Source organism: Sciurus vulgaris, assembly GCF_902686455.1.
Source record: "Sciurus vulgaris genome assembly, chromosome: 18".
NCBI classification, from domain to species: domain Eukaryota; kingdom Metazoa; phylum Chordata; class Mammalia; order Rodentia; family Sciuridae; genus Sciurus; species Sciurus vulgaris.
In genome coordinates this window covers 13,878,476-13,896,265 of record NC_136479.1, presented here as the reverse complement: position 1 = coordinate 13,896,265, position 17,790 = coordinate 13,878,476, and the positions used below count along the sequence as shown (strand labels likewise).

The window sequence follows — 17,790 nt, the reverse complement described above, 5'->3', positions numbered from 1 at the left end:
GTCAAACTTTTACCAACATTTATCCTGATAGTACTTCCTTTGGAAGGTTGTTGTGGCACTCAGAGACCTAGTCCACATGAGCCACTGAGACCCTGGCACATGTATACAGTGGTGCCATATAATGTTCAAGACCCCAGACCAGCAGTCCCATAATTCTCATGCCACAACCAGCCCCCCACTTCTAGTGGTGTGACCTCGGGTAATTAGTTATTCAATGCCATCGATAATGATGATCACTGGCTCTCCTGCAGGCCATGCCCAGACCAGATATGTTCTAAGGGTTTCCACTTAAGTTTGAAAACCCCTTGGGGATTGTCATTATCCCCATTTTAGAGTTAAAGAAACTGAGGCCCAGAAAATGTGAGTAACTTGCCCAAGGTCATGGAGTTAGCAAGGCTGCATTCAAATGATGGTGTTGACCCCTCACCTGCACCCCTTTCAACAAGACTCTGTCCTGCTGGAGAATAGCAACCCCAACTTCCAGGGTTGTAGTAAGGGTGTCATCTGCTAATGTCTGTGGCATTCACCAGGTTTGACAGTTAATGTGAACCTACTACTGGTAACACTAAATAAATGTTGCTATCAGTCATTACCATGATGATTACACTGAAATCTTCCTGGCCGCGAGATCAGTATTCAGCTAGACAAGGAGAATAAAGCAGCATGTGCCGGCTACGCTTTTCATTGGTCCAGCCAGGGTTGAGGAGGTGAGGCTCTGAGCTCTGAGTGGTCAGGGGTTGGGTGGCTCAGGGGTCTGGCAGCAAGCTCCAGAGAGAACATGGGGGACTCTTGTTTAGAGAGTGAGTTTGAGAATTTCCATGGGCTGTTGATGTTGGTTGGGTATGTCACATGCAGCGGGAGCTGGAGCTACAGACATGAATGAGGGCCTTGTTCCTGCCCTTGGGACTCTCTTCATAACACAATAAACAGCAAGCCTCTGTTGAGTGCTTCCTGTTTCCTGACACTGTGGTCCCACAGAATGCTCACCCAAATCCATGAGATAGGTGATCATCTCCATTTGACATGGGAGGAACAAAGGTCCTAGTCAGTGAGTGACTCACTTGAGGTTATTCAGGGGACTTGAACTTGGGCAGTGCAGCTCAGTGCTTCCTGTTAGCTGGACTTGTCTTCCTGAAACACCCACGGCCACCGGTATCACAAGGTGAAGTCTGGTGGGGCTGTAAGAGAGCGTCTTTTCATTGGAAGCAGCAGTGAAGTTGACTCTGGCTGGCTTAAGGGAAACGAGGAATCACATGGTAATAGATCCACTTCTTCCATGTTGGGTTTCAGCCTTTCACATGCATTCATTAACTTAATTCTCACAACAACTGTATAATTGGTGCTCTTGACTACCTGCGGTACAGATAAAAAAAAAAACTGAGGCCAGGGAGTTAGGGCACTCGCCCACAGTCCCCAGTTAGTAAGCAGCAGAGCCGGGGCTCATGTCAGGCTCTCTGGGAGCAAAGGAAGGTGGAATTGAAAGACTAGTGGAGTTCACAGGTCCAAAAGGAGAGTAGATCCGCTCCAGGGCCACTCTGGAGCGGGCTTGAAAAGGTCTCCATGGATTTCTCAGAGCATGGTTTGGTAGAAATGTAATGTGAGACACATATTTAACTGAATTTCCTAATAGCCTCATTTAAAAAAACGAAACTAAATTGATTCAAACACTATTTTCTTGAATCCAGTACAGCTGAAAAGTTATCATTTCCACGTGAAATCACTAAAAAAAAAACCCCAAAAAACAAAGTCAGTGTGGAATTTCGCATTCTTTCATCATACTCAATAGCCAAACTCATTGTCTCCCTGATGCTTTGAGTGCGTCTTGATTTGTACTGGCCACAACCTCCACTCAGGGACCATGGGAGGCTGGTGGCTCCTGTACGGGCTGTGCAGCCTTAGCAAGAAAAGATTTGCTGACTCGGCCCCGTGGACTCCAGGTCACTTGCTTCCTCTTCCTCTGTTCAGCTTCCCCCTGCAGGAGACCCAGAACCCAGTGGGTCCCTCCCTGGGCTGGGCATCCAGACCAGGAGCCGTCAGCTGTTTTTAGAAGGCGTGATCTTGTCTGATCTGGACTTTTAGCCGCTGGTGTTGACCTCAAGGCATGTGTAGACCCAGTGTCGGGAGTAAGAAGAGACCAGGGAGGTGAGATTGGTTCCAGAAGGTTCTGTCCATGCTGGTGACTCTGTTGCCTTCCTTGGTTCCGGAAGCCAGTACAAAGGTCTGATTAGGCCACCAGGCCAGTGGAGGTCAGCTCAGCTCCGCTCCACATGGTGGCACGAGGGCTGTGTGTACCAGTAGGGGACCATCCGGGGAGGCTGCGGACTCCCCACCTGCCAGGGCTCCCTCAGTGGCCCTGCAGGGTTCCTGAGGCTGACAGCGCAGGTCCCCTTCAGCACCAAGCTGAACCGAGGCCTCAGCGACCCGGGACGGTCCAGGCGACCACACTGCCTGCCTTCACAGCCTGTGCGAGAGAGGACACTGATTTCTGGGAGGCTCTAGAGTGGTGACAGAGGCACACGGTGGCCAGTCACCCACAGCCTCTGGAGCAGTAGGACTTGGCTCATGTGCTGTATGTGAAGCATCAGGACCATTTAGACCACCAGGGACATAACAACCCCAAGTCAGGCTCCCTGTATAGTAGTGGGAGGGAGGGGTGCTCCCTTAGGAGGCTGAGAACCCCAGGCCTTCCCTGTCAGTGTTCTGAGGCTGCTCACCAAGCACCACAGGCTTGAAAGAACCTCCCCTGCCTTTCCCATCTCCCCCCCCATCAAGGGTCCATTTCAGTGTTCTCTGTTGTTCGTTTGGCCTGCTTCTTGGTTCTTGTGTCAGTCAACTTTCTGTTACTATAACAAAAAGAACCGAGAAAATCAACTGAAAAAGGGAAAAAGTTTATTTTGGTTCACTGTTTTGGAGGTGTCCCTCCATGATTGCCCTATCACTTTGCACGTGTGGTGGTACATTGTGGCAGAAGAAAACTGCTCTCCTTGTGGCCAGGGAGCAAAAGAGAAAGAGACCATGGTCCCACAATGCCTTTCAAAGACACACCCCGAGTGACCCAATGACCTCCCACCTCTTAAAATTTCCAGCACCTCCCAACAGTGTCCAACTGGGGACCAAGACTTTAACATGGGGCCTTTGTTGAACATTCCTTGAGCCCTTGTTCTGCCTTTATATCTCAGCTCAGTACCATGTTCTCGAGGGAGCTCTGTGCGGTCAGCCCCCACGGCACCCCTTATACACGACACACACCACCACGCTCATTAAATACCGCATAATTAACAAGGCCTGGTAGTTAATCATGAAAGAATTGTTTACTCTCAGGAGTTCTGTTCCAGGACTCCTGCCTGTCTTTGTCACTGCTGTGTCCTTTGTCCTGCCCTGGCTACCTGGTCAGTGGCCAAGCACTGAACACCTACTGTGTGCTAGCTGTGTGCTTGGCATGTGCTAGTTCTCTGCAAGTAGCACTGGACTGGGTGATGGGGCTGGATCTGAGCTTGGGTAGGAGTTGGTGAGACTTAGAAGCAGAGGAACGTTATCTGTCTAGAAAGGAAAGAAGGCAGAAAAGGCTGGGGCTGGGCACAGCCACCTTGAGGACCCTCCCTTGGGGAGCCTGGGGGTCCTGGGCCCATCCTGGCTGGTGCTGTCCTACCTGAGGGGCAGCTCTCCCCAGCCATGATGTCATCCACTTCTGTGGCACCTGTGCTTCACTGTGGGCACTGGGCAGCGGGAGGCAAGGCTGCGTGCCTGGCAGGGATTCAGATTTGGGTTGAGTCTTTCATCTTCTAGAACATTCTCTCTTGGTTAGTGAGATCATGGTGTCACTGGAAACCCAAGGTTAGATAAAATCAGGCTCACTCTTTCAAGGTGCTGGAGTGCCAGCTGAGCCCAAAGTACAGACTCAGATACCAGAAGTTTGACCTGCTCTCCAATCTGTCCTGGAAGATTTGGCCTCACCTCTAACTAGATGTTTCATGGCACCAATAGTTGCCAAGGATCTGTTGTGGCAGAGGTGCTGGGAAGATGGAGGGAAGTAATAATGTCAGATCCCTGGCCTCGGTGAGCTCACAGACTGTGGGGCAGAAAGACAGGGGAAGAGGCGGCCACTGCCTCAGAATGAAGACGGAGCCTTACCTCACACCGTACACTCAAAGCCCATATGGTCAAGAACTTACAGACTCTAAGTTTTAGCAGGAAATAAATAATACCTTCTTGATCTTCATATAGCTAAGTGTCTCTTTAAGTGGCCCTAAAGTCCAAACCACAGAGAAAAAACCACGGACACGTGTATTATGTTAATATTATTAACTTCTGTTCAGCAGAAAACAGTGAAGACATTCAACAGGCGAGCCACCTGGGGAGACTATGTTTGCTCTGCACGCGATCAGTGGGTGAGGGCTGTCCGTCACCTCTGCTATGACCCTTTCCAACAAGGTCATGTTCTGCGTGGGGGGTTACATAATTCAAGCCATAGCAGCACGTCACTGCTGACTAGTTGGTAACCACAATACTTAAGAGCCTTTTGTAAATCAACAAGAGAAAGACACATACCTACTAGAAAAATGAGCAAAAAGAAACGAAGGGGATTTTCACAGAAGGGAAAGCGTGAATTACTGACAAACACGGAAAGATGTCCCCGCTCTTCGGGACATCCCATAATAAGATACCCACAGAACAACGAAAACCTAAGTCTGACAATAACAAATACCGTCCAGCATGAAATCAGCGGTATCATCAGCCACACAGTGGGCGGCTCTGAACTTACCCAGAAAGTCAGAAAATCGCTGTCTCTGAACAAAAAAGGAAACAGTGTTGTCCCCCTTGATCCAGTTTCACGTTCCTTGATTTAAGTTGACGGGGTCTACCGTGGTCAGAATTAAATGGAAAATTCCAGAAAGAATTCATAAACGTTAAGTGACTTTTATTTCAATGTATCGTTATAATTGTTCTATTTTATTATGAATTATCATCATTGCTGTCTTGCTGTGCCTAAAGTATAAATTAAACTACACCATAGGTATGAGTATATAGGCAACGACAGTTTTTACCAGACTCAACGCTGTCTGGGGTCTGAGGCATCCATGGAGGGTCTTGGATCCATCCCCACAGATAAGGAATAAAGGGGACCCCTGCACAATTAGATCCACACCTGCCCGGATTTTCCATCCGAGAAATATGTGGTACCATTTGGCAGCTGCGTATTTTAATGGTCATACTGATCTTGCATGTGTTTGCTAAACCGGGTGCTCAGCACAGCGCCGGTCACCTGGCTGGGAGGCTTCTGTGCTTCCCTTCTGGTGTCTGAAGTTCAGCGCTTATTGAGCAATTAGTCAGGCAGTTCATGTCAAGTGGAAGAAAAAGACCTTGAGTTTCCTGACCAGTGAGCCCATGCTTGGGGTTTTGTTTTTGTTTTTGTTTTGGAGGAAAGAGATGCCAGGGGTTAAACTCAGGGGCACTTGACCTCTGAGCCACATCTCCAGCCCTATTTTGTATTTTACTTAGAGACGGGGTCTCACTTTTGCTGAGGCTGGCCTTAAACTCCTCAATCCTCCTGCCTCAGCCTCTGGAGCCGCTGGGATGACAGGCGTGCACCACCACATCCTGCCTGTGGTTAAGTTTTGTGAGGACGTGATCTAGAAGAAGGAATATGTCTAAGTGTCCAGTAGAAGTCATTAAAGCGCCGTGGCACATACCTATAATCCCAGCGTCTGGGGAGGCTGAGGCAGGAGGATCACGAGTTCAAAGCCAGCCTCAGCAAGTTAGTGAGACACTAAGCAACTCAAAGAGAGCCTGTCTCTAAATAAAAAATACAAAAAAAAGGGCTGCAGATGTGACTGAGCAGTTGAGTGCCCCTGAGTTCAATCCTTGGTGCCAAAAAAGAAAAAGAAAAAGAAAAAGATAACCCTAGTGTCTAGCACTAGGAAAGCGGTTACAGCTTGTTACAGTATTTCAACCTCATGGACTGTTACATGTGGACATTAAAAATGATACTTATGATGTCTAGGTCAGCAGATGGCAAGGTGTGTGTGTTTAAGATTTTTTTAAAAGGCAGCTATACAAATATTATGTCTGTATTGACAATGGCTGGCGGTGCTTTTAGAGGGGGAAAAAGAAAAGAGAGCATTTGGTGGAATGTGTAAAATGCTGGGATTGTGGGTGGATTTTGCTTTTAGAAAAATCCATTCCTATTGTAAGGTTGTTTGTGCGGTAAATTAAGAGACAAAAGACTACCCAGGTGCAGGGGGGCGGGAGCAGCTGAGTTTGGGCTTCTCAGAAGTTGTGTGCACACAGCGGAAGCCTTCTTACAAGGTGACGGCCAGCAAAGGGGCCATTTAGAAGCACTTCAAAGAAAGCTGTCAGGAGGCGAGCTGGGCTCTTGTTTTCCCCAGAAAATGTCTTTTGTCCCAGATGGTTTTCTTTGATTTCCTTTTTATTGATGAGAACGTGTGCATTCAAAGGCTGCAGGGAGAGAGGCTTTTGTCTGGGTGGAGAGCCCAGCAGCGTGTACTGGGGAGCTTGCGGTGGCTTCTGGCTTCATTTGAGTAATTTGCAGACGGGTCTATTTTGGATCTCCCTAGCCCACCCCACGTGGTCGGACCAAATTAAGCTCATCAGACTCTTACAAGAAAGGAAAGGAGCTTTGTTCCTGTGTGATATCGCCTCCAAATGAGAAGTAGAGGTGACATCAGTCACCCAGTCCCTTCTCTCGTCTCAGGTTCGATTGTCTTGAGCTGGGGTTGGGCATTTGACAAAATGTCATGCTGATGTCCCTCTGGGACTGAGGTGTGGCAACAGCTTGTCCTCCACGTTGCGGGCCACTTGGCTAGTTCTCAGGGTCATTGGGATTGAAGTTGTCCCAGGTGCTGTGAACACAGGCACCGCTGGACTTGCAAAGGAGTGAGATTCCTGTAAACCCATCATAAACTGGAACTATCCTAAGCCAAAAAATGGATTTATTCCACCTTCTATATTTGGGAACTTAAGTGTCCCCCAAAGGTCCCTGTGGTGAAGACTTGTTCCCCCAAGTGGCACTGTTGGGAAGTAGTGGGACCTTTAAGAGGTGGTCTTCAGGTCATTGGGGATGTGCCATTGAAAGGGAGAATAAGACCCTAACACCTTACTCCTCATCTTCTTCCTCTCCTTCACCTCCTGGCCATGATGTGAGTGGTTTGCTCCACCATGCACTGCCACCAGGCTGAGCTGCCTGACACAGGCCCAAAGCAAAGGAGCCAACAGATCATGAACGGAAAGCTCCGAAACTGTGAACCAAAATAAACCTTTCCTCTTTATAAGTCTATTAATCTCAGGTGTTTTGTTACAGTGAGGGAAAGCTGACCATCACACCACCTGATCTACCAAACACCGCACCTCAGCAGCACAGGACCCTGTTTGTTTCTCCTTGGAATCATGTGGCTAATTGGGAGCTGAGCTAACTGTCACTGCCCAGGCATTGCAAGACTGTACATCGCTAGGCCAGGAAAAGATCAAAAGCCAAAGAATGGTTTCTGCTGGATGGAGATTCCTTTCACATCAACGTAAAGTGAAATAGATCATATGTTGAACCATCACAAGTTGGGATCGTCTATACAGTAGTGGCAGATGGGCATTGTCCTGGCCTTTATGAAGAGTAAGAAAATATTGAAGGAAATAAAACAGAGTGATGTGATAGAGGCAGGGGGCTACTTGCAATGGAATGGCCATGGAGAGCTCAGATGAAGTGACATTTGAGCTGAGATTCCCAGGAAACAGCAGGAGCAAGCCCTGGAGTCATCTTGTATTTGCAAAAAATCGAAGGAAGACATGTGTTTGGAGGATGGGGTCTCCCAACTCATTTAGATCCTTGTGGTCGGGTAGTTCTCAACGGGGCGATTTTATCCTCAGGGGACATTGCAGTGCCTGGAGACATTTGGGGTGGTCACAATAGTGGGGAGGCGATGCTACTGGTTTCCAGCTGGTGGAGGCTGGAGACACTGGTGGAGGCCGGAGATGGCCCTCCACAGCGAGGAAGGGTGTCCCATAAGGGGCAGTGGTTCCGGGGCCGGCAGATCCCACTGCAGACCGGCCAAGCGCTCTGGGGCTAAGCGCAGTGGAGGATCTTGAAGAGGGAAGTAGTGGGTGACGTGGCTCTGTTTTCTGTTATACAGTGTGGCTCTAAATCATTTCCACTCTGACTCTCCAACCTTGTTGTACCAGATTTGGTTAAGAAAAGGGACTTCAGGGATGAGATCAGGGCTGGGAGGTAGCTCAGTGGGTAGGGTGCTGGCCTCGCACGCACAAGGCCCTGGGTTCGATCCCCCGCACCACAAAAAAAAGGAACAAGATCCTCCCAGAACAAGCGTCCCCTCCCCTTGGGACTCTAGAGCACACTTCCTGGGAGGAATATCCTAGGTGGTATTTGCATTTCTGCTTTGCAGTGAGGAAGACAGGTCTGAGGAGGGAGCGGAAGGAAGGAAAGGAATCTTAGCTCAGCCTTTCCAGGTTTGGGCTGTAGCTGGTGCTTTGGCCTCTTCAGGTGTGAAGGAGGTTCAGGACAAGTTCCACTGAGGCCGTGGAAGGACTTTTCTGAAATCTGCTGCAGACGAGTTCACGTCTGACTCCGGTTAACCATTCGCTCAGCCAGAGTTGTGTCCAAGAGAAAAATCTGAGTGAGCCCAGGCTTCGTGGGTTTAGTTCAGGATTTCTATGGATATTTGGCGTTCTTCGTTGAGGCGGGAGGAGGCTGGTCTGCCCCTGGTAGGACCTTTAGCAGTATCTTTGGCCTCTTCCTACCAGGGGCCATCAGCCCCCCTGTCCCGAGTTGTGACCATCAAAACTGTGCAGACATTTCCAGATACCCCTGGAGAAGATGGGCAAAAGCGTAAAACCACCCCAAGTTGGTGCAGTTTTAATGTGCCAGTACTTCACGGGCATCTGCAAAGAGCACCGTTAACAGCAGGGTCTGCTTGGGGGTGGTGGGTTGGGGAGCTTCTGGATGAGATGACCCTGCTTTCTGTTCCCACACTTGAAGTTCTTCATCCCCTGGCTGCTGGTTAGCTTTTCAATGTAGCATCGGATACTTCTTCAAGGGAAGAGGAATTAGGAAAAATCTTAGCTGCAGGAACCCTGGACATTTTTTGCCTTCTGGTTTTTACAGCTGCAGTTGGTTTTGGTTTTGGGGTTTGTTTTTCAGGTGCCGGGGATAGAACCCGGGGCCTCACGCGTGCTAGGCAAGAACTTTCCCACTGATGTCTGATGTCCACCTGGCTGCTGCTCTTCCTCTGTGCTGCATATTCTGGGGCAGATGTTAAAGTGGGGGACTCTGCACTTTCTCCAGGTGTGGGTTAAAATAAAGACCTTGAGGTGCCCAGTACCTACCCTATGTCCTTCAAAATAGTGACAGTTCTCAGCTGTCAATCTCAGCAAAGTCCTCATATCTCAATGAGTCCTTCAGTGTTATTACCGAAGTATCAACTTCTTTCCCCCTAGATATATTTCTGTCTATTATTTGAAGTAGAGGTGGAGGACCTTACCTGCTTCTAGTGGGCTCAGAGCACACACCTGTTCTGCCTAACGGGGACGCCAGCAACTGAGAATATTATTTGTAAGGAGATTCCTAATTTATCTTAAAATCTAAGTTATTAACCATCTTCGGCTACTTTATTAGAAATACAAGTCACTTGGGGCTTTATGTTGGGAAACTGGGAAATGCAGGACCAGACCTCGGAAGGGATTGGGGCAACAGGGAAGGTTTCCCTCATTCCGTTCCATCTGCTTGGATGCCCTTCCCTGCAGCATTTCTCAGCAATAGAATAAACCGGATGAGTCCTACTCACCTTTCAAAGCTTAGCCCAAATGCCTCCTTCTGCATGAAGCCCTTCCTGCCCCTGCCCCTGACAGGGACGGGTTGTATACTTCAGTCTGCCTGGGTCTGGTTCATATGGCCCATTAGCACATAGGCCTTATGATTTTTTTAAAAAAAGTTGAGGTGAAATTCCTATGACATAAAATCAGCCATTTTAAAATATGTAATTCAGTGGCGTTTAGTATACTTCCAATGATGTCGCACCATCACCTCTGGTTCCAAAGCAGTCTATCACCCAAAGGAGACCCAGTATTCATTTTTTTTTCCATGAAACTCTGGGTATTTTCTCTCTCTCTTTTTTTTTAAATTTATTTTTATTGTACACAAATGGGATACATACTGTTTCTCTGTTTGTACATGTAGTAAAGGCATGCCACTTGCGTAGCCATACTTTTATATAGGATAATAGTGTTTGATTCATTCTGTTATTTTTTCCTTCCCCCCACCCCTCCCACCCCTCTTTTCCCTCTACACAGTTCCTCTTTCCTCCATTCTTACTTCCTTCCCACCCCCCACTGTGTGTCATCATCCACTGATCAGTGAGATCATTCATCCTTTGGATTTTTGAGATTGGCTTATCTCACTTAGCATGATATTCTCCAGTTTCATCCATTTACCTGCAAATACCATAATTTTATTCTTCTTTATGGCTGAGTAATATTCCATTGTATATATATATACCACAGTTTCTTTATCCATTCATCAATTGAAGAGCACCCTGTATCCATTAAGCCGTCACGCTGCATTCTCCACTCCTCCCAGATCCTGGCCGCTGCTAATCTGCTTTCTGCCTCTGTGGATTTACTATTCTGGATGTCTTGCCAATGGAATCATACAAAATGTGATCTTTTGGTCTGGCCTCTCTGATTTAGCAGGATTCCGAGGTTCATCTTCATTGTGGGATATACCAGTGCCTCTCCCCTCTTCATGACCGAAGAACACCCCATTGCGTAGACAGACCATATGTTGTTTTTCCGTTGTCCGTGGACATTGGGCATCTCCACCTTTGGCTCTTGTGAATTATGCTTCTGTGAACTGTCAGTACAAGTGTGTGTGCCGGTGTATGTTTCCTGCTCTCTGAGGTGCGTACCTACCAGGAGAATTGCTGGACCATGTGGAGCTCTGTGCTGAACCTTTGGCGGAGCTGCAGACCCTTAAACAGCAGCCACGCCATTTTGCATTCCCACCAGCAAAGCACAACCTTGCCAACGCTTGCCGCCTTCTGCTTTTATGTACTTGTTTGTTTGTTTGTTTGGCATAGCCATTCTCGTGGGTGTGCAGCCTCTGGAATTGTGACTTGTTTTATATCTTCCCTGCCCTTGCCCAGTAGGCCATGTCCTGCCTGATGTATGTGATGGAACGAACGTTGGTTACTCGAGTCAAAAAACCCTGACACGGCTCAGTGAGCACGCTCTTTATTTTCCGCCGACTGTTCCCCTGACTGCAGACATCAGTCTTGCAAACTGATCACTCCCAGGCTGCGGCAGAGGGAAGGCATGTCTGGATCCATGCACATGCTTGTCTGGGAAGACACGCCATCCCGTGCCCGTGGTGGGGACAGCATGGCCCCGAGAGCAGCAAGCACGTGTCCTACAGAGGGAAGGAGGAAGAAAAGGGTCTCACTTTATAGGAGATGAGACTCTTCATAGGAGGTTGGTGGCTGCCGGAAACACTGGGAAAGGGCAGCTGCCTTGCTGGTGGATCACCCGGCCCATCCTTGAAGGTGGCAGGAAGGGTCCTTTAGTGCTGAGGGCCTAGGAGATGGCCCCTCCTTCTGAATCCTTTGAGGGTGGCCATGGGGGTGGCCAGGCCCCCACTGGGGTGGCCACTGGGCAGCTTGCTTTGGCTCTCGTGGACGTCTCTAGAATCAGCTCTTGCTGATTCCTTCCTCCCACCACCTGGCCCTGACCCTTGCTGTTCCCTCTGCTTGGTGAGACCCCTTCCTGAGCCTCCATTCTTCAGGTCATTTAGGGTCCTCCTCCAGCCTCACCTCTCACAGTCGGTCTCCCTGCTGCAAAGGCGGCCTTCACACGCGCCCCACTGCCTGGCAGTGTCCTAACCTGCTGGTGATGTGGCAGCAGGTTGTAGAGATTCCTTATTCTTCTCTGCTTTCCAATATGACCAGAAGGTTCCCCTACTAGGGACGTTCGCGTTGATGTCCTAATCGGCTAGAGACACACTCCAGGGGATGTACAGGGGGAACGACATCGTGTCTGGGACTCAGTCAATAATGTTCCACTAAAACATCTTACAAACAGTGGCGTAGACGGAACATCATTTGCCAAAAAGTTGACGGTTATTACAGTTGGGTAAGGTGTTGGCTGTCGCCTCTGAGCTTGAAATGGTTGAAATTTTCTACAGTATTTTTTTTTTTTTTTAGGAGAAAAGTGGGGTCCCTGTGTTCTAGGCACTCTGGCATGCCTAGCATGGGGTCATGCATCTGGGTGCTTACATGGATTCTGCACAAGTGTGGTAGTGTTGCCCTTGGGGGAAGGGGTGCTCTTCAACGAGGAAGGCCACATGGCGTGCGTGGCCGTGTGAGGCTGGACTCGTAGACTCTGTTGTGGGGTAGAGGTTAAGAAGAGCTCCTCACCCACTTAGCTTCTCTGCAAGGTATTCTCCTGGGAAGTAAAGGAACCCAGTGGTTAGAGTAATTTGGAATTAGCTTCCCTGGGTCCAAAGGCCAGTTCTACCACTTTCGTGCTATGTGGTCTTGGACATGTTACTTAACCCCTCTGAGCCTCCATTTTCTCATCTATTCAGTCAGTTAATACTAACACCTCAGGGACTCATTATGAAGCTTGATTTAGCTGTGACATATAAAGCACTTAGCCTGACACAGGACATGTTGCATTTTTTAAAATTATCCATACTTTTGTTGTTAAAATGGTTGTTGCTGCCGTTAAAAGCCACGAGGGCAGCAGAAAACATTCTCAGATGGATTCGAGAAAATAATTGGAGGCAGAAGCTAAAAGAAGTCAAAGAAACAGGCACCCACTGTCAACTGATCCACCCACAGCACCTCGTTTGGGAGCTGCTGGAATCGGTCTCTTGCATGGTGGGTGCAAAAGGAATGAAAGGAAAAAAGCAACTTTCTCACCATTTTCTTTCTCTGCAGAATGAGGTGGAGCTGGGGGAGCTGCTCCTGTCGCTGAACTACCTCCCGAGTGCCGGGAGGCTCAACGTCGACATCATTCGAGCCAAGCAACTTCTTCAGACAGACGTGAGCCAAGGCTCAGGTACACTCAGCTCCCTTCCTCCCCCCAATTCTTGTTGTTGGTTGGGGGGACCCAGTTTTTCTGCATCCTGTATCCTCTTGCTAAGGCCTTGTGAGAGTGGATAGCATTCAGAATCAGGATGCTATTTCCAGAAGGAAAGAAATGATCAAATATCTCTCAGAATAAAGCAGGTAAATGATACCATCTGTTGAACAGGGAAGTGGACTGTGACCAAGTGTGATCACTACTGAAAATCTAGATTTTTCTCTGAACACATGAAACCCCAAAAAAGTGACTTGCCTTTCCAAACACTGTGCCTGCAATAGAGACACCATGCTGCAGGTGGCGGTAGTGTGCAATGCCTATGTATTCTAATCCACCAGCATGGTGGGCACAGCCTGGTTGGTTGTTTCTTCACCCCCAGCTCATTTCATGTGTAGCATAAATCTTAATAACTTCCAGCTCTACAAGGACGGAGTGTTAAGTGTCTATAGCAAAACCAATTCAAATATGACTCTTAATGAAATGGAACAGGTTTCATCACATTCATATGTGACTTCTCCCACAGCAGCAAAAGGTATTATTGTGAAAATAGCCATGGTCACTGGTATTGCTTCAGTTCAGTGGTAGAAAATATTGTCTTTCCTAAATGCAATAAACAAAATAAATTATTTTTGCAATAAGATGACAACAGTCTAGAAGACACCTTGCATGCTCAAAAAACACATGGTAGCCAGGCACAGTGGTGCATGACTCCCAGAGGCTTGGGAGGCTGAGGCAGGAGGATCAAGAGTTCAAAGCCAGCCTTAGCAAATTAGAGAGACCCTAAGCAACTTAGTGAGACCCTGTCTCTAAATAAAATTTTTAAAAGGGCTGGGAATGTCACTCAGTGGCTAAGCACCAGAGTTCAAATTCCCACACCAAAAACAAAATAAAAACAAAAACACACATTGTGAAACAGGGGTTTTAAAGAAACTGGTGGAAGGAATGGTAAAGGCTGGAGAGTCTCAGACTCACCACAATGGGAGAGTCGGTGTGATGAATGAGTGAAGGTTCTGGAGTCAAAACTGCCTGGAACCAGACCCAGTGCTGCTGCTTGTAAATGATGTGGTCATGGGGAAAGTTACGTAACCTCTCTATCTGCCTCAATTTCTCCATCTCAAAAATTGGCATAATAACAGTATGCAGCTCATTGCATTGAGATATGAAATAAATGTTAAATTAGATAATGTGTATGAGACCCTTTCTAAACTATAAAATGATCTAAGGATGATATTTATAATTCATTAATCTCTTTTTCCTGTGTATGGGCTATGATATGAGCTCACTGACATGATAATCAGTTTCAGCAGACAAAATCCAGGGTAGCCTCTGAGTCCAGATTTGCCTCTGCCAGTCAGTCAAGCAAATCATTTGTTCTGTTGAGTCCTCAGTTTTCTTAACCTTAAAATGAACTTAGTGACTGAAACCTGGGGAAAGTTCATAAATATTGGATAACTAGGGAAGAGGGACAAGGCTGAGCAGATGAGTGGATGGGGAAATGAAGCATGGATAATAGAGTAGGTGGAGGGGTGGGAGAATAAATAAGTGAAAGGAAAGACACATGCCTGGACTGATGGATGGGTGACACAGTGGAGGGATGAAGGGATTGATGGGTCAATGGATGGGTTGATGGGACAACAGAAGAATGATGGATGGACAGTGGGCTGCCAGTCAGATGGGGATTTGGGTGGATGAGAAAAGAGACTGAATAGATGAAGGAAGGGAGAAATAATGAATGGACAGGTGACCCGACGCACAGATGGGGAGGTAAACAGATGATGGATGGAGGGATGGGCTGAGAGATGGGTGGAAGTGGGAAGTATGGCCGGGCAGAAGAATGTCTGAGGAGAGGGATGGATGGATGGAAAGTTAATGGATTCGTTTCCATGAACATTCTCTGATGCCCTGTCCACATCTCAGACCCATTTGTGAAAATCCAGCTGGTGCATGGACTCAAGCTTGTGAAAACCAAGAAGACATCCTTCTTAAGAGGCACAATTGATCCTTTCTACAATGAATCCTTTAGCTTCAAAGTTCCCCAGGAAGAACTGGAAAATGCCAGCCTCGTATTCACAGGTAGGTAGCATCCTAGACCTCAGTGAATCCCAGGTGAGCCACGTTCAACGACTTCTTATCCTAGAGACAAAAGGCATCTGCAGAGAGTTGTGTTTAAGAACTTCACGTCTGATGTTCGTTCCGCTATCTGAGTTTGAACCTGCTTACCATCTGTGAACTTGGGCTAGACCATGGAGCCCTACAACAAAATGGCCCTGTGTTACAAACCTGACCCTAGAGCTGGAGTTCCCAGAACTGCCACATAATAACTCAAATCTTTGACCAGTTATTTAACTCCTCTGAACCTCAGTGTCCTCATCTATAAAATGGGGACAGTAATGGTACTTGTGTCATAGGGTTGTTGTGATGAATAAATGGCTAATGACCACAGAGTAGTACCCGGTACCTAATAGGTACTCACTCTAGGTATGCTTTGATGACGATGATGATGGTGGTGATGATAATGGTGGTGCTGGTGGTGGTGGTGGTGATGGTGATGGTGATGATGATGGTGGTGGTGGTGCTGGTGGTGGTGGTGGTGCTGGTGGTGGTGATTCAAGTTGCTTAGACTAGTAGGGAAGTATATGAGAAAACAGGTTTAACTAACTCAGCGAGGAAGATTTTGAAAGGTTTCCTGGAGGATGTAATATTTAAGTAAAGACATCATATGCCATCGTCCGGTGGACAGTCTGTTTTCTCCAGGGTGTAATTTAGTCTGTTGTTTCCAGGGCGTAGTCTTTATGCTCCGTAACAAATCATGATAAAACGTGATAGCTTAAATCAACAAGCACTATGGCCTCACAGTTGCTGTGCTCAGGAATGCAGTCAGTCTTGCTGTGTGGCTCCAACTGAGCATCTCAGACAAGGCGGTAGTCAAGATGTTGGCAGGGGCTACAGACTCATCTGAAGGCCCCACCAGGGAAGATCTGTTTTCCTTTTTACTGTTATTATTTAGTATTTATTTATTGGTGCGTTATAATTATATGTGATAGTTGGATTCATTGTGAGGATCTGTGTTCAAGCTCTTCCTCATTGTGGTTGGCAGGATTCAGTTCCCTGCAGGCTATTGGACTGGGGCACTTGGTCTCTTCCTGGTGGTTGACCAGTGACCTTCCTCAATTCCTTGCCATGTGGACTGCCCCATAGGGCATTTCACAGCATGGCAGATGGCTTCCATCATGGTGGTCAAGCGAAGAAGAAGAGAGGGAAAGAAAGAATCTTTTAAAATCTAAGATTGGAAGTAGCATCCCATCACTCTTGCCTGATTCTGTTCCTTACAGCAACTCACTAGGTCCTGCCCACATTCAGGAGGCAGAGATTTCACAATGGTGTGAGGTAGGGATCTGTGGGCACCATCTCAGAAGCTGCCCACACGGTGGGATTAGAGTCAGTAAAAGTCATGGTTATTATTTTGTGTGTCCTGATCATAGTAGGTACTTCCCTATATCCTTGGTAACAGTCACCACAACCACCCTGTCAGGTCAATCAGTATCATTGTCCTCAGGTTACAGGTCTAATGACTGAGGCTGGGCAGCCTCCCCAAGCCCTCAAGTGAAGAGAGATAGGATTCAAGCTCTGGTCTTACCGGCTCGAAAAGTCAGTGGTCAGTGTTTCCTCAAGCCCCTGGGAGAGCTGGCATTGGGGATCCAACATCACCCCTTGAGGAGTCCTGCTCTGGGGCAAATGGAAGCTCTCTGTTTAGGAATTGTCTAGAATCCTTGGCATCAGGCCTCCCATGAGCTCATGGCTGAAGAAGCCTCATGCAAAGCCCCCTCTGCATGAGCTTGGTGCTTCTTATCTCCAGTCTTGCACATGTGCATCCTCAGAGACCCCATGCAGGCCCGTGGGCTCTGGACTATCTCAGGGCCTGTCGCCTGGAGGGTCTGTGTCTAATCAAGGCTGCCTGCCCCACGCAGATATAACCAACCTCCCTGCTGCAGCCCGCCACAGCTGCTGTTAGAGATGAGGGCCTCCCCTCCAAGGTTTCCGCCAAGACAGAAGATCAGGGACTGTCCAGTCCTTGAATGACAGGCGAGCAGGCAGAGGGGATTATGCTGAACCAAGACGGACCAAAGCATGAATATCTGGCCCCAGTCTGCACTGGAATAAAAGACTTCCTGTGGCGTGCCTGGACAAAGAGGGGACCTCGGAGTCCATATGGAAAGCCCTGACACATTCATAATTTACCTAAAATTTTACAGCATAAGTAGCACATGCTTGTTACATTGAGTGACATGACAGAAAGATGTGTAAGGACTTAGGACCAGAAGATCAGGGGTTAAGTGCACAGGCTGGAGAGCCAGCCTGGGCCCTGACTGCCACTCATTCACCTTGGTGGCCTTGGGCCAGATCCGTGGGCTTAGACTTTCTCACCTGTGAATCGGGAATAACAATGGCCCCTCTAAGGACGGTGAGGTGGATTAAATGAGGTCACACACGCAGTGCAGGGCACTGTCCATAGCACAGAGTGAACTCTCCAACAACTTTTTTTCTTTTTTTGGTACCAGGGATTGAACCCAGGGGTGCTTAACCACTGAGCCACATCCCCAGCCCATTTTATATTTTATTTTGACAAAGGGTCTCACTAAGTTGCGGAGGCTGGCTTTGGACTTGCAATCCTCCTGCCTCAGCCTCCCA

General features: G+C 48.0%; 1 protein-coding gene across 4 annotated transcripts in view; it reads left to right on the top strand.

Annotated features, from left to right (window-relative positions):
- Positions 1–17,790, top strand: part of SYT17 (synaptotagmin 17) — a 69,755-nt gene that overhangs the window by 26,698 nt on the left and 25,267 nt on the right. For all 4 annotated transcript variants that reach the window (XM_079120893.1, XM_079120891.1, XM_079120894.1 and 1 more), the window contains exons 6-7: positions 12,957–13,077; positions 15,019–15,174. In XM_079120893.1, coding sequence (XP_078977019.1) covers positions 12,957–13,077; positions 15,019–15,174 — 277 coding nt within the window. The remainder of the gene's footprint in view (positions 1–12,956; positions 13,078–15,018; positions 15,175–17,790) is intronic.